This window comes from Tamandua tetradactyla, chromosome 1 (genome assembly GCF_023851605.1).
Source record: "Tamandua tetradactyla isolate mTamTet1 chromosome 1, mTamTet1.pri, whole genome shotgun sequence".
NCBI classification, from domain to species: Eukaryota; Metazoa; Chordata; class Mammalia; order Pilosa; family Myrmecophagidae; genus Tamandua; species Tamandua tetradactyla.
The window spans coordinates 57331152-57357370 of NC_135327.1; the positions used below are offsets into that span (position 1 = coordinate 57331152).

General features: G+C 56.3%; 1 protein-coding gene across 1 annotated transcript in view; it reads left to right on the plus strand.

Annotated features, from left to right (window-relative positions):
- Positions 1 to 26219, plus strand: part of PHACTR3 (phosphatase and actin regulator 3) — a 160491-nt gene that overhangs the window by 54331 nt on the left and 79941 nt on the right. Inside the window, exons 2-7 of the mRNA XM_077116784.1 lie at positions 8421 to 8582; positions 12162 to 12239; positions 17609 to 17791; positions 19026 to 19235; positions 22977 to 23157; positions 23911 to 24158. Coding sequence (XP_076972899.1) covers positions 8421 to 8582; positions 12162 to 12239; positions 17609 to 17791; positions 19026 to 19235; positions 22977 to 23157; positions 23911 to 24158 — 1062 coding nt within the window. The remainder of the gene's footprint in view (positions 1 to 8420; positions 8583 to 12161; positions 12240 to 17608; positions 17792 to 19025; positions 19236 to 22976; positions 23158 to 23910; positions 24159 to 26219) is intronic.

Genomic DNA, 26219 nt, shown 5'->3' on the forward strand with positions numbered 1-26219 from the left:
AAGAAGCAACACCTTGTCATTAAAGTTTTATTGGGAGATTGCAGCAATTCAATCATATCTTCAGGCTCCACTTCTAATGCTAGTTTTCTTGCTACTTCCACCTCATCTGCAGTTACTCCCTCCACTGAAGTCTTGAACCCCTCAAAGTCATCCATGAGAGATGGAACCAACTTCTTCCAAACTCCTGAGAATGTTGATATTTTGACCTCTTTACATGAATCATGAATGTCCGTAGTGGCATCTAGAGTGGTGGGTCCCTTCCAGAAGAATTGCCATTTGTGGAAGCTATAGCCTTACGAAATGTATTAAATAATAAGACATATTATTTAATATGTCTTAATATTAAATGAGTAGGGAAGGAGTCACTGAAGAAATAGAGACCACCTTCTGATTGTCCATATCTCAGCATCTTGTTTGCTTCTTTTGTAGCTTGTATCAACATCTGAATTACTTATCACTTTCCCTGCTTGTTTTTTTCATCCATAAAAAAGTGAGCCCTTTGCAGATGGAGCACTATGTCTCTCGTGCTCGCTGCTGTGTCTCAAGCTCAAGGCAGTCCTGGCATACAGCAGACCCTCAGATGATCCTCGATGAATGAGTTTGAGTGAGTGGATGAAACAAACAAGCAAAACCTTGTCTTCTAATACAGGCTGGTCCTGGTGGTGCCCAACCTCCTTATGGGGCCAACACGGGTATGTGGCCCTTGACTACTTTGCGTGACTCCCCCACCGAAATGGGGTACTCCATTGTGTTTTAGCGGTAAGGTGTGCTGGCTCAGTGGGAGAAGACAAGGCGATGAGGAGGTGGCCGGGTAGAAGACGAGGAAGTGGAAATGTCTGATGCCATGCAGCGGTCAACTTAGGAGTTGGATGGGTGGTGGGGAGTGGGTGGGGGTGGCAGGCTCTGGCTCTAACATTTGGCAGCCATGTGCCCTGATTCCTAGGTCATGCAGCCGTTTACTTCAGGGCCTCCAGTGCCTTAGCCAGTGAGGAGCAGGGACCCAGCAGTGAGCAGGAGAGCCATGGTTTTCCCATTCCTATGGGGCTGACTGCTGTCCCAGCGGGAACGGCAGGCGACGGTCAGCAGGCAGTGAGTCCCAGGCTAATGCGAGACTAAGATGACTGGGACGCTTGTGTGCAGCGGGGTGGGCCCAGCACCGGGCCTGGCGCTTCTCCTGGGAACTCAGCCAGCCCAGCAGCCTCCGCGGGCTCAGTGACCGCCTGGCCCGACCTCAGAGCTCAGGTCGTGGTTTGTGAGACGCATCGCTGGGGAGGTAGGTGCAGGGGGGCGTGGCACCAGTTACCCTGCGAGGGGCCCGGAGAAAGCTGGCATTGTGGGTGGGGCCCTGGGCTCGAGCAACTTGGGTTGGAGGCAAGAGGAAGGGCATTGGGGCCAGCCTGGAGGCCTCTGGCCTGTGATGGCACTTTCTACTTCTCTCTCACACGTGGGGAAACAACTCTCTTTAATTAACTGCTAATGCCTCCCAGGTGACAGAGGTGCCCCTGGCATGCAGTGCCACTGTGTTATTCAGAGGCTAAGGAGGACCTGCTAATGGGTTTGCACCTCCTGGAATTCCTCCCCACGTGGGAAGAGGGTTTCTGGGCTCCTCCAGGGAGATACGCCAAGAGAGTACACGCTGAGGGGAGAAGGAGGGGGCAGGTCTAGCCCATCCACACCGCCCTCTGGGCACATGCACAAGTGCATACACACCCACGTGTATCTGCACACACACACACAGGTATGTGCACACCCACCTCCATGCATGCACATCTGACCTGTGAATGTACGCTCCCACCCACTTATGTCCACGCCTAGCCTATGTGTACATCTATGCATGTCTGCACACATCCACATGCATACTTGCACATGCACCCACTTATGTGCGCGCCTCACCTGTGTGTACACACCCGTCCATATACACATGGTCTTATGTGCACACTCACCCATGTATGCACACTCTTGGCCCTGTACCTATATGCCCATGTTCATACACACCCACCTATGCAGGTACCTGCCCACCTAGCAGGTATGTGCCTGGACCCAGGTGTATATTCCACCCTCGTAAGGGCACACCCACCACATATGTATATATGACTCTGTATCCACTCACCCACCCATGTAGTACAGTTATCTACATGCACACATGCCCATTTTTATGCCCACTTATGTATATATACACCTATCCATGCGTATGCATACACACCTGTCCACGATGGGGCACACTCACCTAATCCTGCTCAGGCAGACCCATGCCCACCCTCTTGCTCTCTCAGGACCCCTGGCCCACACTTAGGGACACACACATACCTTTCTCTTTTGCTCTTGAGTTGGACATCGCAGCCTTTGCCAGCCCCCACCTCGTGGGACCCTGGGCTTGAGCAACTTGGGGAAGGAAGAGGCAGAGCTACAGTTCCAGCTACCGGGAGCCTGGTGGAACATCTTCCCAGCCCCTGGGCTGGGCTCTCCCCTGCCTGGTAATGCCAGGGCCCATGGGGGTCATGCAGGTGTCTGTCCTGGTGCAGTGTGTTGTGTATTTGTCAAGCAAGTGCATCAGATCCCATGCACTGCTGCTCACAGCTGCACCCAGCCCCTCACTGCCGCCCCTACCCCCTTACCTCCACCCCGTCAGAGCCGCATCCAGCCTCTCACTGCCGCCCCTACCCCCTTACCTCCACCCCGTCACAGCCGCGCCCCCCAGCCTCTCCTTGTCCTCCATCCCCTGGGCCTTGCTTGCCCCCCCCCGTCTGGGACGCTCCACCCCCTCCCCTGCCCCGCTCCCCTTTCCACACGGCTGGCGGTGTGCAGACCTGGGCTCCTGCTCCAAAAGCCCTGGCCTGGAGAGGCCGTTCCTCATCCTTCCCCAACAGCCTGCCAGCCTGTCCCAGCAGCTCCCAGGGCTGGCTTTGCTCACGGAACAGAGTTCATCAGGCAGCACTCAGGGATCCCTGGCATGGGCCGGGCTGGTCTTGGCACTGGGCCCACAGCTGCCAACACATGCTCAGAGGCCCTGCCCTCCAGAAGCTTATCTGCTGGGGGGTGTAGGGGTCAGGCATGGAGAGGACCATGAACAGGTGAACAAATAATTGTATTTATTACATATATGTGTATATATGTATTTGTATGAACACACACATACCAGGTGACAGATGTGATGAGCAATTATAAAGAAGAGGAAGGCAGCAGAGAATGATGGGGTACTCTCTTATGTGGAATGAGAGGAAGGGTTTTTTTGGTTAATATATTTATTTATTGTCCCTCTCCCCAGGTGTGATGAGCCCCTGAGGGCAGGAATTCTGGCTCTTGCTCAACTCTGTGCACCTTGCACCTGGCATGCTACTTGGCACATGCTTGGCACTTAGTACATGTTTATAGGATGGATGAATGAATGAATGCGTGAATTTTCAAGGGGAGAAAGCTGGGCAGTCTGTTCAGTGCCTGAGTGCCAGACCTGCGTCCTTGGCTATACTGTGAGGGCTCCTGTGTGTCCAAGATACTGGGACTGGGAATCCCAATAGGGGCAGAGGTGGGTGGGGGAGAGGGAGGCACCTCATTGAAGTAATGATGGGGGTGGGGGTAGATGTAGACATCTACACATACTCACACCCTAATACACTCTGACACACACACAAGCTCATGCACAGGTACACTCACACACATGTTCTCACTCATACACACATGTTCATACACTTACATACATGTTGCAGTCATACACACATTTACTCACATTCACACCATCTTTCACACACACACACAGGTACACACTCATTAAACAGTGCCACAGAACACCTGCACTCTCCAGAGGTTTCCATTTGGCATCTCCTTGTTTCCCCCTAATATGGGATGAGTGTGCAGCAAGGACAGTGACTGAGGAAGAGAAAGTGTCCTCAGTGGACTCCTGCTCTCTTATCTTTCATTCATTTCAGAAGGAACCACTGACCTGGGGAGTGAGATACAATAGCTTGCTCTTCTGTAGGGCCTGTGATGAGTTGGCCTCGGGGCTGAGCACTTTACCCGGAATCCTCACACTGTGTGTAAAAGCCCCATTTCCCACACGGGAGAACTCTGTGAAGTTCACGATCTGTTTCATGTTGGAGGGCTGGGAAGTGGGACACACGGGTGTGAGCCCGGCAGGCTGGCGTGAGGGCTTCCGTCGCCCTCCTCTGCAGGCAGGGCTCGCCCTGGAACTCTTCGGGCATCAATCTGGGGGCACTTTCGGTGCGTGTCTCCCCAAGGGAGCCCTGTCGCAGCGGGCTGTCCCATGTCCTTCAGGTCTCAGTACGAACGCCACCTTCTCCAAGAGCCGTCCCTGGCTTTGGCCGCACCTGTAAGGCACATGTCGTGACCCATTGTCGTGTCGGGGCATGTGTGTGTGGTTCTTCTGTCTCCCTCACAGTTGTGTTCGTTCCCTAAAGGCAGTGTGTGTGTATTTTGTTTATTCTCACATCCCCTGACACCAGTAGATTCTCTGTGAAACAAGAAGGAATAAATGAAGGCACTCCCGGCTGAACAAGACAGACAAAAAGTGAGATAAAAAAGAGCCAGCATTTGGCCTCCCCAGCCCTTTTTCCTCGTACACACACATTGTGGCGATTCAGTGCTCTGGCTTTATAATCAGACCTGGGAGTCAGCGCTTACTTCTGCTAATGCACTTGTGTGTGACCTTGGGCAAATTTCTTGACCTCTCTGAGCTCTGTTTTTTCATGTATAAAATGGGGATGATAATAGTGTCTTCCTGACAGGGTGAGGTGAGGATTGAATGTAAAAGGTTCTTAGCCCTGTGCCTCACACAAGTTAACACTTGTAATAATAATGACAGCTGATTATTATGTGCTAGGAACTTCATGAGAATAGTATATGCATTTATCCTACAGAGAAAACCTATGAAATAGATACTATTATTATCTGCTTTTTACCAATGAGGAAACTAAGACATAGAGTTGTGACATTAGTGGCTTTAAATCACACAGCGAGTGTATCAGTCAGCTCTTGCTATAACAATGCTGCATAACAAACCATCCTCAAACTCAGTGATTTTAGAAAAAGATCCCTGGCCCTGGCCCATCCTCTGGGATGCCTGGTTCCCACGCGTGTGTTCTTAACAAATATGTCCTACTGGTGTCCAAATGTACACGAGAAATGTCACTGAGCAATGACAAAAACAGAACGGGGTAGGAGAGAGAGAGGGGTGAGCAGGGGGGTGGGGGCGGATCATGGAGCTTTGCCAGCAGGGCCACTCATTTCCATTTTGTTTTAAATGAGAAGGGAAACCACTGGGGGTAGGTGGGTGAGTAGGAAAGTGATACAATTTAAATTCCAGTTTTTAGGGGAACCATTTTGGGCTCTGCAGGGCAGGAAAGAGTGAAGCAGGGAGAGCAGTCAGGAGGCTGTGTGGGTGTCTGGGTCGGACATGCTGGGGGCCTGGACAGTGCCGTAGCAGTGGAGGGGGCCAACTGAGGGAGGTTCGGAATGTGACTTGGAGATCAGCTGCTCCTTTTTGCTTTGGCTGCTAGGAAACTCAGAGTTACGTGTGTGCCCTCTGGCAACCTCGTGGTATATGTTGTGAGGATTGACATAACCCTTGGCTTGATGTGTTGGTCTTTCCGGGCTCCCTTTCACTAGATTTCCTCGGGGACTGACTTTTGCAGTGTGTGTATTTCTGGTAACTTCCACAAATCCTTTGTGGAACGAAGTGAGGGACAGAGCTGCCCAGGCTCCGTCGGCCCTCGTGCTGCTCTCTGTGGATCTGCGTCTTCATTCCCAACCAGCCCAGAGGCTCGGGGAGACCTGGCCCGTTCCTTTCCCATTGTGCCAAAAATGCCTCCGGCTCAACCGGCGTCCCTGGGGCCACTTGGCGTGCCAGCTCCTCTCCCATCTGGAGTCCGTGGGCGGAGGAAGAAAGGAGCATAACAAGGAAAAGAACACAGAATAAACTGCCTCTGGGAAGAGAGGGGTCCTGTACCCCCAAGGGCTGGGAGCCGGAGGGAGCCCCAGAGTGCTGTCCTTGGGGTGTCCCTCCTCTCCCCTATTTCTTCAGACATTCCAGGGTGACAGCTGGCAACTGTCAACGCCGGACCGTCACTGCCTTTGCGTCCTTAATGGTTCACGAGCCTGCAGCTCACCTCCAAACAAGGGGCAGGTAGGCTACTTGTGAACTGGACCATCTTCCGACCCCCCAGGCCGGCTGCGGGCAGCACCCGTGAATGAGAGCCGAGGGAGAGGGTGGGCCCTGGCCTGGGCATTCTCGGGTCTGCTCTCACCTCTGTGTTCTGCTCCTCCATCCATTCCTGTCCTGTCTGGGTGATGATTTTGTGGGTCCATCTAGCGGTATTTTGGGGAGGCGGGGGTGTGTGTGTCTCTGAGCCTGTCCCCCAGGCCTTACCTAGCCACAATCTTCCCGGCTCTGTGAGCTGCACCAGCTCTGCCTCAGTTTGCCCATCTATAGCACCGCTGTAATGACACCCTGACTTTACAGGGGCTAATACGGTAACACGCTGGACCAGTGCCTGCCAGTTTCCCTCGGCGATGGGAACTCTGTTCGTATAGTGAAAACGATTATGGAGAGAATTGGTACTGAAGCCGCCCACCCTTGACTGCCCGGTCAGCGGGAGTGGCTGCAGGGCCTGGGGCGCAGGTGACGTCGTCTTTACCTGCTGGGGTCCACTGTCAGCGAGTGGTATCTGATGAGGGCCCCGCCCTGTTCCCAGCTTTCAGGCTACTCCGGGTCTCCCGGAACCTTCTTCTGTGCCCTCTGTGGGACGAGTTGCTTGACGGATGTGGAGACTGAGGCTGGGGACCTGGTGGCTGGCTGGGGACCCAGGGCTAGGGCGGCGCAGCCTTAGGGACGGCTGTGTCCATCAGACTGGGGTCAGGAGACCCCTGCTCGTGGGGTGCTGGGGGCATGGGCTCGCTGCCTGCATGCTGGGCTCTGCAGGCAGGTTCGGGGCGCCCCCACGGCCCTCTCCTCGGTGGCAGGTGACACCTGCATGGTCACCCTACATCTCTGGGCCCCTGTTTCTTTGGGGTGCCTCAGACCTGTGCAGACTCAGGGCCCAGGCTCAGCACCCTGGGTAGCTGTGGGGTGAATCTGTGGATGTGACCCTGTGCTGGGGGGGAGGCTGAGCGGGGCACTGACCTCAGGGTGGGCGGGGGGAACGGTGCCTGGCCGAGGTCCAGGGACACTGGCTGTCCAAGACTCCCCCCCATCCCACCCTGAAGTGAGGGGGGAGGTGGCCTGGAGGGAGTTTGGGTCTCCCCAGGGCGGGATGAAGTGTCCCTCCCTTGACTCCCTATCCCTCGAGGAGTGGGGGGCAAGGCAGGTATTTCCTCTGCCCCAACAGAGATAGATGCGAGTCAATCTTGAGTCTGGGAATTTCACAGCGTTCTCTGACTTCATGTAGTTAGTCACGTTTTCTTTTCCATTTTGACTCTTCTTTCTGACCAAGTAATGATACATAGCACATATAGCAAAAACGGCCTTCAGTGGCTTCGGGGTCCCTCCCTGCCTCACCCCAAACTGCAGTGTCGCCCACTTCTTTCTGGCCCCACAGATGCCTTCTCTGCGTGTGTCTGTACAGCTGTGGTCTCAGCCCCTCTTTCACACAGCAGGAGCACGGGCTGTGTGATTTCGCGCGTCGCTTTTATCTGACTCGGGCTTCATCCTGTCTCCCTCCCTTCCTGCCTTCCAATCTGCCGCCTTCTCCACGTCTGCGGGCAGGCCATCCAGAGGAAGGACGGTTTCTTAGCGGGACCCCTCTCAGTGGGCCTGGAGGTGCTTCCAGTCCCTTGTAGGACATGCAGCCCGGCCTTGCGTTTCCTTGAATGCTCCCCTTCGCAGCTCCACAGCATTTATGAGAATGGCTTCTTCTCGTGAGTGAGGAAGGGACCCAAAGGGCCCTGCAAACTCGCTCATTCTGAAGCTGTTCGCTGAGAGGCTCTTACAGGCCTGGCCCTGTGCCAGTGTCAGAGACTGGACCAGGGAATACAACCCCTGCCCTTGTAGAGCTGACAGTCTGGAGTGGGGGGGGCGGCAATGCTCCCTGCAGGTCCTTGGTACAAAAGGGGCTTCACAAGCCGAAGTCAAGGACTCAGCCTGGTCAGGCAGAGGAGGAGGGCAGAGAGACTTCCTGGGAGGAGAGCTCATTAGCTAATTAGTTGAAGTTTAACCAGGCGAAGCGGCAGCTGGGAGGAAAAACAGCACAGGCAGAGCATACAGCACAAGCAAAGGTCCTGAGGCAGGAAAGGTTTTGTAGCCATGTTGACATTGTAGTGGTGGAAGGCCAAATGGGCTGGGTCCCGCCAGCCGTAAAGGGCCACGGGAGAGAGGGTCTTCATGGAAGGGGAGTGGCACGTGTTCTCCCAAGCTGGGGAACCACAGAGGCTTGGGGGTCACCGGGGGCCCTTCCTTGGCTTTCATCTTTCAGATGAGATGGAGCAAGCTCCCCCGGTGCGCTCTGAGTATCTCGTCTCAGGGACTCGAACGCCCCCCGCCAGGAGAAACAGCAAACTGGCCACCCTGGGCAGGATCTTCAAACCCTGGAAATGGAGAAAAAAGAAAACCGAAAAACTGAAGCAGACGACGTCGGGTAAGGCCCTGGTGACAGTGGTGGGAGTGAGTGGGTGGTTCCAGCTGGGGTGCTGCTTCAGTGGATGTTGGGCCTTCCCAGCACCCACATGGGGTCAGGGTAGGGGGCGGACACTGTGTCCTGTGCCCTGATGGATGGGACGTGTAGAGCTGACCACATGTGCAGAGCCACTGCCCGGCAGGGCCCTGCTGTGGACATCCCATCCTGGGGAGTCAGACTCAGATAGAAGGCCCCACCAGGGCCAGGCAGCCAGGCGGGGGGGAAGCAGGGTTCAGGCTAGCAGCCAGGCATGGGGAAGCCGGGTTCAGGTTGACAGCCGGGCATGGTGGAAGCAGGGTTCAGGATGGCAGCCAGGCATGGGGAAACGGGGTTCAGGTTGACAGCCAGGCATGGTGGAAGCAGGGTTCAGGATGGCAGCCAGGCATGGGGAAACGGGGTTCAGGTTGACAGCCAGGCATGGTGGAAGCAGGGTTCAGGATGGCAGCCAGGCATGGGGACGCGGGGTTCAGGTTGGCAGCCAGGCGTGGTAGAAGCAGGGTTCAAGCTGGCAGCCAGGTGTGGGGAAGTGGAGTCCAGGCCAGGCAGGCAGGAGTGGGGGAAGCGGGGTTCACACTGGCAGGCAGACGTGAGGCTGGTTTGTGGCTCCGCACTCTGCGACTGGGCCTCTCCTCCAGGAAGGGGGAGCCCTCACCACAGGGCCCCTTGGCTCTACAGTGGGCCCCTTAGCTGGGGCCGGAGACAAACAGCAGGGCAGACGCTCACCTAGGGTCAGTGCCAGGCCTCAAGGACTGGCTGGGAAGCTCCCAGCTCAGGCTGTTGCTCCTGGGAGTCCCGTTTCCTTCCCTGCCATGAGGGGCGCAGAGTGTGACGAGACGAAGCCCATGTGCTCAGGTTCACACTTTGTATTTTACAAAACTATGTCTCTAACCATTTAAGAAGTTGATCAAATTCTCCTTGTCAAGAATGAAAGCAGAACAAACCTATTATTATTCAACAAATCTTGAATGGCTCCTACATGCCAACAATAGAGCCTGCCTGCTCTGAGCTTAACACTGAGTGCAGGGTCCAGGTAGACCAGTGAACAGGTGAACAAATGCATGTGATGATTAGATCTGGGGGTAGAGGAGCTGAGCAGTAAGGGGAGGAGGTGGAAGAGGGTGAGATTGCTTTGGGATGGATGGTCCAAGAAGGCCCAGGGGATGACGGTGAGCTGAGACATAAATGGTACAAGGGAGGCTGTCTTGGGAAATGCAGGGATAAGCATTGCTGCAGTGGGAACAGCCCATGCAAAGCTCTAAAGTAAAGTGTGCACATATTTGTGGATCAGTACAAGATTGAGGGTGCTGGAGTGAGTGACCTGTGAGACTTGGGGTGAGCCCCTAAAGTGCCTAGGCACAGCTCCCCCAGCTGTGGAATTGGAGGGTGGAGGTGTCTCTCTGAGTACCCCACTCCTCCTAGGTCCCACTGCATGGTGCTATGGGCCAGGGGCCTGTGGGCCCTGGAAGATGCCCTGGGGATCCTGGTGGGGCACCGAGGACCTCAAGGTTACTAACCACGGTGTCACCACTTTCAGGCCTCCCTTGTTAAGTGTTTGGAAATTTGGGAAACAAAAACAGCATTTCGTCTGTTTATTCTGCAATTGTTTCCCCCCTAAATTGTGGAATATTACTTATTTCAGCATATTAAACCCCTGATGTTGTAGACATCTTTGGTTTGAATGAGATGAAACAAAAATAAAGACAATTCAAAGAAAGCTAGGAAGTCACAGAAGTTTGGGGGTAGCATGGGTTGAGTCACACTATGAAGAAGGTTCTGGAAAGACTGGGGTTTAGGAGGTGGCATTTTAGTCCACACCTGACCCAGTGGGAGTGGCTGGGCAGTGGGGTGCAGAGGGGGTGGAGGGGGGCAGAGGGGGGCAGTGGGTTGCAGTGACTCAGCCAAGCACAGCCGCTCCTTAGCTGCGTGGCCCTGGGGGAAGTGACGGCCTCCTTGCGGGGTGGAGATGATAAAGCTTAACGCATCTTCAGGTTACTGAGCTGACCCCGAGACCCACGTCCCAGCCAACCCCCCGAGAGCTTCCCCGTGTTGGGGTGCGCTGAGCTCTTCGGACCTTCACCCCAGTGCTTCTTCTTGTCCTTGGTTGTGAGACCAGCCGGCAGTCCCTTCTGGACACTTCCAGAAGTCATGGTTCGAACTGTCCATTTCACCCACAATGTCGGTGCCTGGAAATTGTTGGGAAACTGGGGCCACAGAATGGAAATTAGGTTCCCATTGCCTGAGAATGTCTCCTCCCTTCTGGCCTTGGCTCTCCGCTAGTCATCCTTCCACTCAGCATAAACCTGGCGTTCCAGGCTTGGGTTTCCCCCAGAGCTTTTCCCTTAGTGCCCCTCGTTTGGAGTTGTCCACACTCCCCATGTGTCATCTGTCCTCTGGCTTCCTCACGCCCGTGTCCCGAGCGGCCAGCGTGCTGCTGGCTCGGAGCAGGGAGCAGTGAAGCCTTATTTTTAAAAACTCAGCTGAGCACCCGCATCACCACGGGCCGCTGGTTGCCAGACCCACCCCTCTGCCGCCCCATTCGACTCTCTGCAAAGTGGGGGCGGGGTTGGTTCCATCCCCTGGTGGACCTCAACACCTGGCTCAGCGCTGGCAGGTATAGGCGTCCGGTGGGTGCGTTTGAATAGAAAAATGCCTGCCAGGCGCTGCCGTCCCCAGTGGGGCAGCTCTCTGTTGCCCCGTCTTAGAAGTGGCTTCTCGGGCTGCATCTTCCAGAGGCAGGGGCCAGGTGGCCACTTGCTTATGTATTTGGAAGTTGGGGTTCTACTGTTGACAAACAGTGAGAAAGAGAAATGGTTTTAGAGCAGCCTGAGCCCCAGACCATGATGGGAGGAGGCTCGGGGAGGTGTGGGGCTGAGCTGCCCGAGTGCGTGGCCCTGGGACGGGGAGGCGGGAAGGGCTATTCGCGGGGGGGGGGATCTGACACGGTTTGCACGCGTGGGGTCAGGGTGTCCCCTGGCTGCCTCCCTTCCTGCCCGTCTAGTGAAGCCTTGGGAAGCTGTGAACCTGGACTTGTCGGCAGAATGTCCAGTGGGAAGGATCCTGGGCTGCGGACAATGTAGGAGGCATGTCGGGAGGTAGTCAGCACAGGGCGGTATGAACTGCAGGCAAGTTTCCAGGGGTGTTGAGGACGGAGCGAGGCTGCAAAACCTTCCTTGGCTGCTAAATTAGGAGCAGTCGGCGGGGGGCAGGAATGGGCCAAGGGGGTCTCCCCAGAGAAGGGGGTTCTATACAGTGTTGCTTTTCAAATAAATCGTGGAAACGATTGCTTTTAAAAATCTGCTCAATGTGCTTTCCTTGGGCCGTGTTTTGTGCACAGTTCTTAACAGATAGCTTAGTAAGGAAGCCTGGAGTGATAGCCCAGCACCCTACCCCACCCAGGGGCCCAGGTTCCCTAAGCCCGGGTCACCCACCAGCTCATGTGGGTTCTTCTGGCAACTTGTGGCCCGGCGTGGGCTGTGGCTTGGTCGGGAGCCGAGCCATGGCCGTGGCTGGGACTCACCTGGCTGTCTGTGTGTCCTGCAGCGCTGGAGAAGAAGATGGCTGGCAGGCAAGGGCGGGAGGAGCTCATCAAGAAGGGCCTCCTGGAGATGATGGAGCAGGGTAAGTGGGCAGCGGCTGGGTGTGGCAGCCACAGGCAATCTGCCCTGGCAAGGGGCAGGACGGAAGTCACGGGGCTCGGGTGGTCTAGAGGCAGGGGTACAGTGACCCCCGACAAAGCCTCCATGGCTGGAGGAATTCCCCAGGGTCAAGGATCCATGAGCTCAGTGCCCGGGATGGGGTCTGAGCACCCACCAGTGGGCTCAGCGTGCCTGGGGTGGGGATGGAGGGCCTGAGCTGATAGGATCATCTTTCCTGGAAAACGTCTTCCCGGTAGGCAGAGCTGGGTGTGGGGAAGCTGGGATTGGGTGCGCTTCCTCCAAATCGGTGGTAATGGTTTTGTTTCGTCATTTTTTTTCATATTCACATTTTAAACCTTGATTTGTGCAAACCTGTCATCATTCCTTCTCCTGCTGCCGCTAACATTTATTAAACCCTTGGGATTTGCTGGGTGCTGAGTTCCACATCTCGGTTCTTTCCTGACGACAGCAAAGCCCGAGGAGCCAGTGGGGCGAGAGGTGAGGGGGTCGGGGTGGTAAGTGCCCTGGGGATGTCTCCTTAATCACCCCATGTCTGCATCCCTGCCCCTAGCTGCCTTTTTGGGGAGCGCTGGTGGTTATCGCTAGTTCAATTAATTTGACAAAATCCCCTCATTCTCTAAAGTGTCCGTGTCTCCACGATTCATACCAGCAGCACAGGATTTCAATCATGCGTGACCCCTTCGTGATTTCTGGTTCAGTGAGATTCAAGCTCCTGGTTAGGGGGTTTCACCAGAAAACCTCCCTGCTGCTTAGAAGTCTCTTTGGAGCTGGCCCAGCACCCCCGCTTCCTGCTGAAGGCCCCAGTTCCCTGAGGGTGTGCAGCTACCCCGAATTCCTTAATATGGCCCAAAGCATCAGGAACTTGGAAGGGAGCTCATGAAGGGAGTTTTATATTCGTGGGGTCAGACGTTATAAAATGTGACCCCAGCTGGGCTTGCACTCACAAAGCTTTTGGTCATCATTTTCTCCTCTAGTTTCCAAAAGCCAACTAGTTTTAAGATGCTATTTTCAGGGCAAACCTGAATGGGAAATTGCTTAATATTAATGTGCCACGTGAAGGGAGCCTGACAGGCCCTGAGCGTGCTGATATTTAATGCCTACTTTGGGCTCTCGGGCCTGTGGTGGCTGGATTTGGAGGCTGCACCGTTTTCATCGGGACACCACAATAATGCCCGAGACGCTTGCATCATAAATATCTTATACGCAGGTGCTTCGGATCTTAGGAAAGGGCCTGGGAAAATCGAGACTGTTCTAATGCATGTTTACCATCTATTCTAAAAAGTATTATTTTGGTTAGTAAAGAATAAAGAAAGATGTAGGTTTGATTTTTGTCACAAATAAACTGAATTGCCGAATAATTAAACCTAGTAGGAGAAGTGCAGTTTAGCCTTTCTTAAACTCTGAATTTTTGAGAAACATTTTTTTTTTTGTCAGATGAACATAGAATAGCGGACGGGGCGGAGCTGCAGGGCTCTTGGGGTGGAGCCTTCCCCGCGGTACTGCTGCCGGCAGCCACTTGCTTAGAAGATGGTTTTTCTCAAGGGGGAGGGACAAAGCCATGGGCCCAGCTCTGGGGAGATTCGGGGCTGCCCAGAAGGAAGGGGGATGAGAATGATGCTCCAGGGGGGACCAGGCGCCTCCTTTCCTGGGGGGTGCAGGGGGTGGGCAGCTGCCTTGCCCCAGGCCGGTGAGGCCCCCCTGCTCCCCCCACCCCCTGCCGCCTCCCGCCTCCCGCTCCTGCAGCCAGGGCGCCCCCTGGTGGCTGCTGCCCGCCTGAGCCTGCACCTGGCCTGGGCCTGGCCCTTGGTTGTGGGGCACCCGGGGGGCTGAGTGGGCGATGGTGACCCGGGGTTCTGGGAGGCTGCGGGGGCCACAATGAGGGGCCATGGCCCTCCCAGGGCTGCTCTGAGAATTCACCCATGACTGTCCTCATCAAGGCAGAGCCTGGGTGTGCCCTCTGCCCAGAGACCCTCGTGCACACACACCTGCACTGAGTGGGCCTGCACCTGTGTCCAGGGCTTGGCCGTGCTTGCCCCCCAGCCCTGGGGGCACCTCTTATGATGCTAACGTGTGTATCTTGTGAACCGCTTTCACTCCAGCCCAGGCACGGTGAGTGATGAAAGGATGTGCGGGCTCCTGCGCTTGGCGCTGTTTGTCCCCTAAATGGCTTCTTCCTCCTCCCACCTTCTTTTGTACCAGCTGGATGTTTTCTTAAATAACATAAGGAGTTCATGCTCCATTCCTGGGCATAAGGAACAAGCCCTGCCCTGGGGCTGCGTCTCCTGCCTGAGAGACACAGGCAGCCTCTCCCCGGGGAGCCGGGCAGCCACAAATCACAGCTGTCTGTCTCCCTTTGGTAGGAATGCGGGGGGCAGAGGGTGTACGTGTGCGCTTCTGTGTGTTCACATGTGTGTACATGTGCTCGCATGTGTGCATGTGTTCACAGGTGTGTGTGCGCAGGTGTCCACATGAGGGCATTCACACGTGCGTGTATTCACATGCATATGAGTTCAGGTGTATATATGTTTACATCCATATACACGTGTGTTCGCACGTATGTGTGTGTTCACATGCATGTGTGTCGACGTGTGGTCACACGCGCGTGTGCGTGCAGGTGTACTTCCCATCGCCACGGCCACTCAGGTTGCACTGCACCCACTGCCACCCGCCCCCCCCTCCCCTCGCAGCCTGTGGATGCAGAAGGCTGTCTGAGAGGACGCAGCCACCACCCTGGCCGGGGAGGGAGGGCCAGCTGTTCGGGAGAGGAGAGGGCCACGAGGCCGCCACCCCCCCCCACCCCCCCCCACCCCCGCCCAGCCTGTGTCTCCTAGCAACGACCCTGCCACCAGGGCTATTTTGGGAACTGTAACTTTTCATTGAACGGGATTACGAGCTGGAGCTCTGAGAACGGCCTGCAGGGGCTGCTGAGCTGCTAAGGCCATGGGGTGTCCTAGGAACACGTGTTGGTGGTGGGCCTCTGCCGAGTCCCCTACGGGCCAGAGACCTTTGGGTCCTCCCAGGTCAAGGCTCTGACCATTTCATTGTTTTGTCGTTGATGGTGACCGAGGTTGTAACCAGTAGCAAGAGGCCTGCCTTTTCTGACATTCGAGTCCACACGGTGCAGGACAGGTGGCCACCTTCCCCAACGCGTGGGGGGCTGCATGAAGGGCCCCGTTCCCCGGCGCAGCTGGTGGCTGTGGGCAGTGTCGGGCGGCAGGCCGAGGCCGGGGAGCAGGCTGAGCGGCGGGCACAGCTGCACAGAGCAGAGGCTGGGAGTCGTGGGCTCTGCGATGCCTCATCTCGTCCACTTTCTCGGCTCATGTCTGAGTCATGGCCTGGGTCAGGGATCGCGCCGGCCCAGGATCAGCTTTCAAGTGGCCCTCGAGCTGGGGCTTTTGTCAAAATCAAACTTCAAAGAAGGTTGTGCAGATGGATCTGGGGTATGTGGCTCCCGGGGCCGTGGAGGTCGACCATTGCTGGATGCACTTTTGGGAGGAGCGGCCGCCGAGACCAGCCTGCCTGGCCCCTGGCCCCGAGCCCCGGGGGGACAGGTGGGAGAAAAGCTGGGCCGAAAACGCTGCAGGCACGACCCTTATGGGGGTCCCGGGAGTGAAGCGGGCCTGGTCTGCGTGGGGTCAGAGGAGGAAACCACGGGCCCTGAGTCTGTTCCCACCTTGGCTCCCGGCCCAGGCCGAGCGGCCGCGTGGTCACTCTCCCACTCTCCTTGACAACAGTGACCACAGAGGCAGACACGGCATGGAACTTACTCTACACCAGCACGTGACATGTAGGAATTCTTTAATCTTCGCAGGACTCCACGAAGCAGCTGTGGCACGGCGCCACCACTTTTTAGACGGAGACGCCGAGACCTATGGAAGTTTCTAGACGGGGACCCTGAAGCCCATGGAAGTTTGTAGATGGGGACACCGAGGCCCATGGAAGTTTGTAGATGGGGACACCGAGGCCCATGGAAGTTTCTAGACGGGGACACCGAGGCCCATGGAAGTTTCTAGCCAGGGACACTGAAGCCCACGGAAGTTTCTAGATGGGGACACCCCTGTCCACTCACCCTGTGGCCAGGCTCAAGCTGTGGGCTCGTGATGCCCGGACATGGTCATCTGCGGAGAGTCCCCATGGCCTACGAGAGAGATCAGTCAGCTGCAGAGTTAGACGGGCCATCCCTGTCAGAGACTGCCTTCGCTTCTGACACCAGCTGCAAGTCCTGGGTCTCCCTGAGCCCCTCCAGGCCTGGTCATTAACTGAGTCACGGGCGGCTGTAATGCTCAGGGCTGCGGCTGGGCCCAGGGAGAGGACACAGATGGAAGTCCACCCAGGGAGGAGTGCAGGGGCGGGGTCCAGGGATGTGGCTGACACAGAGCTTCCTGCTGTCCTCTCCCCGTGGCGTTGGGGGGGTCAGTGTGTGACAGCACGTGAGAAGGGCAGCTCCCTGGGGCATCTCCCCAAGCTTCAGTGCAGCCTCATTATGCAGGCTTGAGTGATTGATCGACTGCTTGCCCACGTGGTTAACCTCACTTTCCAGTCCCTCTGGTCAATACGGGCCTCACAGCCCCTATAACATCAGGTTGATGGATGTTCTGGCCTAAGCCAGGTTCTCCAGTAAATGGATTCTCCTCCAGACATGATGTCCCATGAAGCTGAGGTCAGACTTCCTTTGGGGTAGGTTAAATTCTTTCCTGTGCTGGTTGTGTCTCATGCACGTCAGCCTTCCAGTGTCTGTCATGGTGCTGGATGTGTAGAAGCTGTTGATCGGTGTTTACTTAGCAGTGACTGAACGGCGGGCCAAGAGCTGTCTCAGCCATCTGCAGCTGGAGTAATGCTGCGTAACAAACAACCTCAGAACCTCAGGGTTGGGCAGCAGCGTCTTGCTCTGGTCTGGCTTGGCCATTTGGCCCTGCTCCACATGTCTGATAGTAGGCTGACCAGGTCATGTTCCCTGGAAATGGCAGAGGCACATGGTAGAAACAAGTGGAAATGTGCAAGTGCTGTTTTGAGCCTCTGCTTGCATCGCACCTACTGATTTTCCAGTGGGGGAAACAAGCCCCTAGGCTAGCATCAGAGAAGTTGGGTGCCAAAAAGGCACATGGCAGAGGGGGTCAATATGGGGTGGGAGGCTGCATTGTTTGACCTTCCATAAGGCATTAGGAGGATTTGGGGGGCAGTGCTGTGGTGAACCGTGGTGCCTGGCACTTATCTCGGGGGGTCGGGTAGTATAGGGGTCTGCAATGGGGTATGTCCCAGGAAGGCGCTGTGTGAGAAGGAAACTCCAAGGAAGGGAGGGCAGGACTGCCTGATGGCTGGATTTCCTTGCAGATGCTGAAAGCAAAGTGTGCAACCCTGGCGGAGGCCCCCGAGCTGTGCAGAGTGAACCATCCACCCCCAAGCAGGAGTCACCGACCTCAGGAGATGCCCCGGCAGGGAGCCCTGTGGTCCCCGGGGCAGACCAGGCCTCCCTGGAGCAGCAGCTCTCGTCGGACCTACATTCGGACGACACAGGTATTGGCTGGACACTGGGCCAGGCCCAACAGCTCCTAAGATGGCTATTGGCCTGGGTTTGGGGTGGGGGGCAGCTGCTGAGGTCCCCGAGCAGGGCTCAGGCAGTGGCCCCCCTGAAGGCTGACCTTGTTCTCCCTGCTCCGAGGCCTGCTGCACTTGCTACGGGGCTGAGTTAAAGCATTTGCTGGAGCGTTTTTCCCAGTCCCTTCCCACCCCTGGCACAACCATAAAGGGAGGTGCTTACAGGTGTTCACAGGTGAACTGTATCCCAGGGCTGCATTTTCGCCGGGGACCTCTGAGCAGGAAGGTGCTCTCCAAAGGAGCAAGACCCCAAAACAGTGGGGTAGGGAGAAAGGTAGAAGGACCTCCTGGCAGCTCATTTGCCCTGCAAGCTGCCTCTGTGCCAACAAGAGCATTTGCTGGAGGTGGGCATGCTGACTGGAGGTGCAGTACACTGGCCACCCACCTGCCACGGCCCAGCCCAGGAGAGGTGAAGCCAAGCAGCAGATTCCACCATGAGGAAGTGTGGTCCTGCTGGCCAGGAGTGGAAAGATAATCATGGCCCTCGTACCCGGGGATGGTCACTTGAACTTTAGGGAGGAAAACGGTGAAGTTCTGGTTGCTGGATTTGGCTGCAGAGGCCATGTTCTTGGTGACAGTCCTGGAGTTCACACTGAGGTTGGCAGAGCAGCTGAGGCCTCTGTTTTGGGCTTGCATGGAGGCAGGAAGGAAAGGCTGAGCTCGTGGGTTCTAATGGCACGGAGCCAACACAGCGGTAATGCGTCCAGTGCCGTCAATGAGCAAATGAGAGGTCTGGTGGGAGGTTTGGTGGCTTGTCATGGGGTTGGTTGGTGATGGAGGCTGCCCTAAGCCTGGGTACGTCTGCATCTAGAACCTGTGGCTGTGGTCACTGTTTTCAGGTGTGACCACTGGTACCTACCTACCCAGTGGGGGAGTGATCAGAATGGTCCATGCTCTTGAAATTCTTTCCCTCTGTCCCCGTCTTCCTTCTCCTCCTTACCCTCTCCCTCCCTGCCTCCTCTCCCTCTTCTTTCTTTCGTCCCCTCTGTTTCTGATGGGTGTATTTATAGTTGAATTTACAGGAAGCTAAAAGTCTATGTGAAGTGACTCCAAAAAATGTCCCCCCCACCAAAGACCCCTTGCTCCACACTCACTCCTGCCTCAGTCTAAAAACAAACCCTCTTTCACAAACTCTGTTTTGCCTTTGGACCAGCCAAGATGCCACCCGTGCCTAGCGGGAAAGCAGCAGCTGACGGCAGCGTCCCGCTCCCCTTGGACGAGCCCGCTCAAGCCTTAGCTGGGTCTGAGTCCTCAGACAGTCCTCACAGACCCCTGGAGAGATCCGTGGGCCAGCTCCCCAGCCCCCCGCTGCTGCCCACCCCGCCACCCAAGGCAACCTCCAAAATCATGAAAAACGTCACAGGTAGGCCTGCATGTGTGTGTCCTTCTGTCTGTCCATTCCTCTGTCCACCCACGCCTTTGGCCAGTCCTGGCTGGGCACCCAGCAGGGGCCCCTCCCCACCCTTTGCCTCTATGCCTGGGGCTCTGGGGGCAGGTTGGGGTCACCTGAGGCAGAGGGCTGTTCTCGGCAGAAGCTTTGGTTGCTTGGAGCAGATTTGCGGTCTCTGCCAAGCACACGGGGTGGGTGCTTTGCTGGACACAGAGGGTCTCCTGAACCCGATGTAGAGGCGCAGCAGCCCCAGGCTGGACACTTACTCCATTCCATTTTGTCCATCTCTGTCACCTGAGTGTGCACGTATGTACCTACTTGTGACCCCGTCTATTCCTGCTTCTCTCTGCCTCTCTGTTTCTCTTTCACGCTCAATCTTTCTCTCCATCTCTGCCAGTCTCTATTTCTCAGATTCTCTTGCTAGCTCTATCCATAGAAGCAGAGCTAGGAATGGACCCCAGGCTCCTAGGGGCTGGTGGTCGGGGACGGGGCGGGAGCAGGGCAGAGGCCCCAAAATGCATCCACGCCTCTGCTTGACCACATGGGCCAAATAATTCCAGGGTGTAGATATTTGCTTTTCCTGCTTGGGTGTTTCTTGGTCCATCACTGCTGTGAATGGGGAACACCGATGGCCTTGGAGAAAGCAGGCTCTTACCAAGAGGGGGTTTTTAAGAAAATAAAGCCTCATAGACTGGGGTTTTGGAGGCGACAAGCATAGAAGGCGACAAGGCTGAGCTCAGCAGTTTTGTTTTAATCCCTTGACCACCCCCCAGTGATACCTGCTGCTTGTGGGAAAGCACGAGACCTGGACAGTCCTTGGATTTCTTACTGCTGAGACTATGTTTTGGCAACTTTGTCTTAATTTGCCTAAATGTTCTCAGCTCTTTTCCTTTTCTTTCTTGAAAATGTTTGTTTTGGAGCTTGAACACTAGGTGGCAGTAGAGGAGGGGAAGTTCCCTCACCTGGGTTTAACTCGCAGGTGCGAGGGGAGGCAGGTGCCCGAGCTGAGTCCCACCTGTGGCTCCCCTCGCCTGACACCGGGTGGCAGGTGGGCCCAGGCCAGGCAGGTGGGTGGAGGCAAAATGAAGACCCCCGTCCAGAAGCTGAAGAATCACCGTGGCTGAATTAACCACCCCATCACCACCTCCCACCGCTTATTTTGTTTTTAAATTGTTGCCAGGGTTTTAAACATTTTAATGTGTAAGTATTAGATGCTAATGTGTATAAAGATGTAGAAAAACTACCTAGAATCCAAATGCCTGGATTTTCTTGAAAATTCCTCCTATCTGGCAGCCCCCCAGTCCATTTTCCCTCTGGGGAACACTTAGGGGGAGGGGCTCACAGCAACCCATTGGGATGGGCCCACTTGCCTCTGTCAGTGCAACTCCCACCCCTTCTGGGTCCCCACAAAGCATCCCCTGCCCCGGTCCATCCAGGCTGAAGTCTGCTCTGTCAGGTGGGGGTCCTGCCCCCCCTGCCCACTGGGGTTCCCTGTGCGCCAGCAGGAGGCGGGGGGGCCTGCCACTTTGGAGCAGGGCGGCTGGGGTCCTGCTGCTGGGATCCCAGTCCCAGCTCGACCCCGGGAGGCACTCAGCCTTGGTTGGCTGCGATTCCCTATCTGTGAAGTGGTAGGAGGTTGAATGAGGTGAGCCAGGTATGTGGTGAGGTGAGCAAGGTGCTCCATTTTGCCTCGGTTTCCCTGTCTGTAAATTGGGGCTGGTGGGGCTTTCCTTGTAGGACCAGGCAGGGGCTGGAGGTAATGATGGTTGAGACAGAGAGTGGGGCGATGCTTCCCGTTGCCCAAGGTGCTCAGGGTGAGCTCGGCTTTCATGAATAGCTGGGGCCTCGGAGGGGGCAGAGGCCACTGGAGACCAGGCAGCTGGAGCGGAGGGAAGCTGGAGGTGGCCTCTGAGACCTAACTCGGGAGGAGCCCCTGCCCCACCCTGAAATGGGTCACATTTTGCAGGTCTGATGCCTGCTCATCCCTTAGGCCTCAGCTCAAATGTCCAGTCCACGGAGAAGCCTCTTCTGAACGTACCCCCCCCGCCCCAAGGTGCTCTCAGCCCACTGTGCCCCGTTGCCCTGCCTGGATATCGTTTTGTTCCCTTTCTGTCTGCCTGGCCCCTGCCTAGCTCCACCCAGCCAGGGCTCTTACCTGGCCGCATCTGGCAAAAGCAGGTGCTCGTACAGAAAGCAAAATCACTGAATCCTCAACAAGACTTCCGCTTCCCCTTTGCTTCTGGGTTATGATTTTTGTCAGCACCATTGACATTCCAGGGCTGTGTCTGGGGTGGTTTTTCACTTGTTTCTGGTGTTCAGGGAGTGGGGGTGAGTTCGCTCCCTTCTCCCTGTCGGGGCATGAGGGCTCCACTGGGCCTGCTTGCTGGGGTCCCTTGAGGACCTGGCTATTAACACTGGTTCATAACACTGGGCTCTGGTTATTAACACTGGGCCCTGCCAGCTGCGGGGCCCCTGCTGACCTGTTTATCCCTGACTCCAGTCCTGTGTGTGTGTGTAGGGGGAGGGAGGGTAGGGGTGGGGGCCTGAGAGTCTCACAGCTGGGCAGGGACAGATGGAGGCTGGAGACCAGATGAACCTCAGGACGAAGCTTATGCCACCGAGCCGAGCACCCCCAGCCGCACTGCCCCCATGTGCACCTTTGGGAAGTCTTGGCTGGAGGAAGGGGGGTCCTCACTGTTTAGGTCGGAACTAGTCCATTTGGAACCATCTTCAAATCTATTTCCTGTCAATAAGGAAAAATAAATCTATTTCCTGTTGGTTGCACATGTATTCCATGCCTGGTCTGGGGATGCAGCAGTAAGGGGAGTGGGCCATGGCCCTAGCCCCAGGAGGCTCAGAGTCTAGTGAGAAAGAAAGTCCCTGGTGGAGCAACTCATTCCACCTGAGAAGGGCAGAGTACAGGGCAGCCGGGTCCCATGGGATGGGCTCAGCCAGGGGGTGGGGGGTGGGGCACACAGAAGACTCCCCTGGGTTTGGGGCAGTGAGCCTGCAGAGGAGGGGAAAAGCAGCCTCAGCAGGGGGAACAGCCTGTGCAAAGGCTCAGAGCAGGCAGAGAGCACTGGTGCCTTCGAGGCCTGGAAGACACTCCTGTGTTGTAACAAAGTGAGTGTGATGGGGCAGTGGCAGCGAGGATGCCGAGGGCTGTGCTGGGGTGGCCTCAGGGCCCTGGGGGCCAGGCTGTTGGCCTGGATTGTGTCCTGAGGGAAGTGGAAGAGATGTGAGTGGTGTCATCTTCCAGAAAGAGCCCACTAGCCGAGGTACAGGGAGAGGCCCCAGGCAATGGCGAGGGGGTGATGTGGGAAGAGCCGAGAGTGGGTGCCATGCTGTCCAGGCTGCATTGTCACCACAGTGCTCAGGAAACTTCTGGGGTCCACAAGAGGAAGTGAGGCTATGGGAAACCGAGTAGGTAGTAGAGAGACAGGAAGGAGGTTTGTCTGAGCCTGAGCCCCTGCAGGGAGACATCGGTCTCCACCCCCTATTGGGGTGCCCCCCCCAAGACAGCAGAGCTGGACAGAGACCCACACTCATCTCTTCTTGGGGGGCAGGAGGGTCTGGTCCAAGGTCTTGGAACTGGGTCTCTGTCTGGGGGTACCCTGGCCACTGGGCGCTCTGACCTGCTCATCTGCTTCCAACTTTCAACAAGACCCCCTCCCACGTTCCTGAAGGATGAAGCTCTTGTTGCTTGCTCCGCAGTCCCAGGCCAGGCGGCTCTCTTCCAAGGCCCCGGCGGGAAGAGTGCAGACCCTCCCCTTCGAGGACAGCTGTCCACCCCCACGGGGTCTCCGCACCTCACCTCCGTCCACAGGCCGCTGCCCCCCAGCCGGGTCATTGAAGAGCTGCACAGGGCACTGGCCACGAAGCACCGCCAGGACAGGTGAGGGCTCCCGCCTGCAGGGGCTGGGGTCTCGCAGTGCCCGCTGGGGCCGGCTGTGCACGTGGGGGTCTCGGGTCCCCACGCTGGTTCCTTACTGTGCTGTCACCTGAAACTCCTAACGACTTGTAACCCGGATACCCTACATTTCCACCATGCGCTGGGCCCCGCAAGTCACAAAGCTGGTCCCGGTTCCCACATTCTGAGAGGGGACGGTGGGGGACACGCCCCGTGGGAACCATGCCCCAAAGCCCCGCATGGGCCCCTGAGGGTCTGGGCAGGGGCCAGCACACCCCAGGAGGGCTCACTGAGCGAGAGGGCCTGTGGCCCCGACTCGGGACCCTGTGGGCTTCGTGGTTTCCACCAGGCAGGAGGACCAGGAGCCAGTTTCCCATGTTTGCTCTTTTATTCTTGGTCCTTTGAGGCTCAGGGACTGGAAGGAGATGTGAATTGTTGGGGGCAGAGCAGACCATGGAAGCATACATGTGGGTTGGTGGAAGCACTAGAGCCGCAGAGACGGTGCTTCTCCCGGCATCCACCTGACATGACGTGCGGAGCCTCGCGTGCCGCGTGCCGCGCTCCCTGGCTGCAGCAGAGCCGGGTGGTCCCGGCGGGCGCGTCCCCCCTGGTGGGCTCGGGGCGAAGCTGGGGTGGGGGCTGCTGCTTTTGCGGTTTTCACAGTCAGCCCCTCAGGCGGTCCTGCTGGGTTGGGGATGAAGTTGGCAATGGATAACCCAAAATACCTTTCCAATTTAGCTTTCAAGGAAGGGAAAATAAAGGGTCTCCGAAGAAGCGAGCGGACGTCCGTCTGTCGAGAACGTCCAGCGTGGAGCGGAGCAGGGAGCGGGAGGAGGCGTGGGGCTGCGACGGGGCCGCGGAGAACAAGCGGACGGCCGCAAAGGACTCGGAGGAGAACAAGGAGAATTTGCTGATGGACCCCGAGCTCGCGGACGACCTGCTCTTGTATCAGGATGAGGAGGCCCTGAACGACTCCATCATCTCTGGTGAGGGGAGGGTGGATCCGGGAACGCGGGGCCCCAGGGCGGGCGCGCGCAGCCTTCCTGTCGTGGGGCGGGGAGCGCAGCCGGAGGGGCCCGGGGCCCACCCGCCGGAGAGAGGGGACCGGAGGCTCGCGTGGCAGGGCGGCCTCTCCCAAAACTACCGGGACCTCGGGCATGGTTTTGAGACGGCCGGATGAATGCCGCTCATTTTAATAGTTGTGGAACCCTGCTCCCGTGTATTAGGAAAAAGACCATAAAACTGGCACAACAAGTGGCCTTGTGAATTTTACTGCTCAGGATGAGCTTAAGCCAAAAAGTTAACTTAGATGTTGAAGGCACATGTGGTCTGCAGATGTGATAAGACGTGGTACAGGTAGCGCATGAATGTCTGTTATTTGGGAAATCGTGTGAAAAACTCAGAGAGGAGCTCAATGAGGTATGGTGGGGAGAGAGCAAGAGAGAAGAGCGGTTCACACTGGCCACGTCTCAGAAGCGGCACAGAGGGCCGTGGGCATGCAGGTGGGTTCTTACATTTACGAGGCTCCTCCAGACCACACCAGTTGCTTGGCTCTACCTGGGAGGGCCCTGGGGCTCGGAGACATAGAGGCTGGCCAGCTGTCCCCTAGCAGTTCCTGAGCATGCTCAGCCCTGCACCGTGAGCTGGGACACCTAAGACAAGATGCTCTCTCATGGTCTCGGGGGCCCGAAGTCCTAAATCAAGGCATCGGCAGGGCCACACACCCTCCGTTGGCTCTAGGGGACAAGCTTCCTGGTCCCTTCCAGCCTCTGGGGGCTCCAGGCTCTCCTGGGCTCATGGCTGCCTTGCTCTCGTCCCTGCCTTCACCATCATGTCCTTCTCTGCCTTTCCTTTGCCTTCTCCTTGGGTACCAGGCGCTGGATTAGCGCCACCCCACTCCAGTTTGACCTCATCTTAACTAATGACCTGTGCAAAGACCCTATTTCCAAATCAGGGCACATTTACAGGTACCAGGAGTAGGACTTGAGCGTGTCTTTTTTGGAGGACATGCTCCAGCCCTTAGTAGGGCCCAAGGCCAAGGCACAGCCCCCTGCGTGCTGAGCCCCCCGAGGAAGGCGCAGCCTCTGCGTGCTGAGCCCCCCACCAAGTGCCTCAGGGCTCCGGCTTCCTGCCAGCTGGAAATTCGAACCTCCTCAGTTTCTAGACCCAGAATAATAATATAATCTGGGGTCCCTGAACCCCAGAAATTGAATGCAGAGAGGAGATTCTTTATTTTTATCACCTTTTTAAAAGGGTCCATAACTCCCCAAAGGTTAGGAATCTTTGCCCAAGATAAAATGCTTGGGGAGTGAGGGAATTCAATCTTGATTATAGAAAAAATTTATCAATAAAATGTTGCTTTCTTGGGGAAAATCCTTCATAGTAGGAGAGGCCCATAAAAGTGTTTGGCTCTGACTGGTGAAGACCCTGGGGCTTAGGTTTTATTTGCTTCTCTGTACAAAGCTCGAGTGCAAACCATGCCCCCTGCTTGTCACAGCAGCCGCGTTATTTTTAGATGTCTCTGGTGCCAAAGGAGAGCAATGCCAGCAGTAGATTAATCAATTTTTAACCATAACAACCGCAGTTTTATTATAAGTCATTCACTCCTGATGGAGACCTCGTGGGAACCATCCCATCCCACGTGAACACTGAAAGGAAAGTTTTGTTACCAAATATTTTGTCAACCTGAATTCTTATTAGTCATGAGCATTATACTTCTAACTTAAATTCTATTAAATGAGAATTTAATTTCCGGGAATGGTGGAGGTCCTGTAGAGGCAGGCTGCTGCGCAGATCAGCAGGCCCACCCTGCCTGGTCGCAATGTTGCTGTAAACGTATGCGTCTGAGCCTTTGTCAGTCAGTGTCCGCGCGTGCCACTCACGATGCCGCCATCCGCACACAGGGTGGCTTACGCAGCAGCCGTGTCTATGCGCTCTGCTGGAGACCAGTGCTTACGCTGCGCCACATGTGCCCACACGCTTGCTGGGCACCTTCAGGGCATGCGGTCTGTCCTGGCAGAGCAGAGCATCGGGTGCCCTTGCCATCC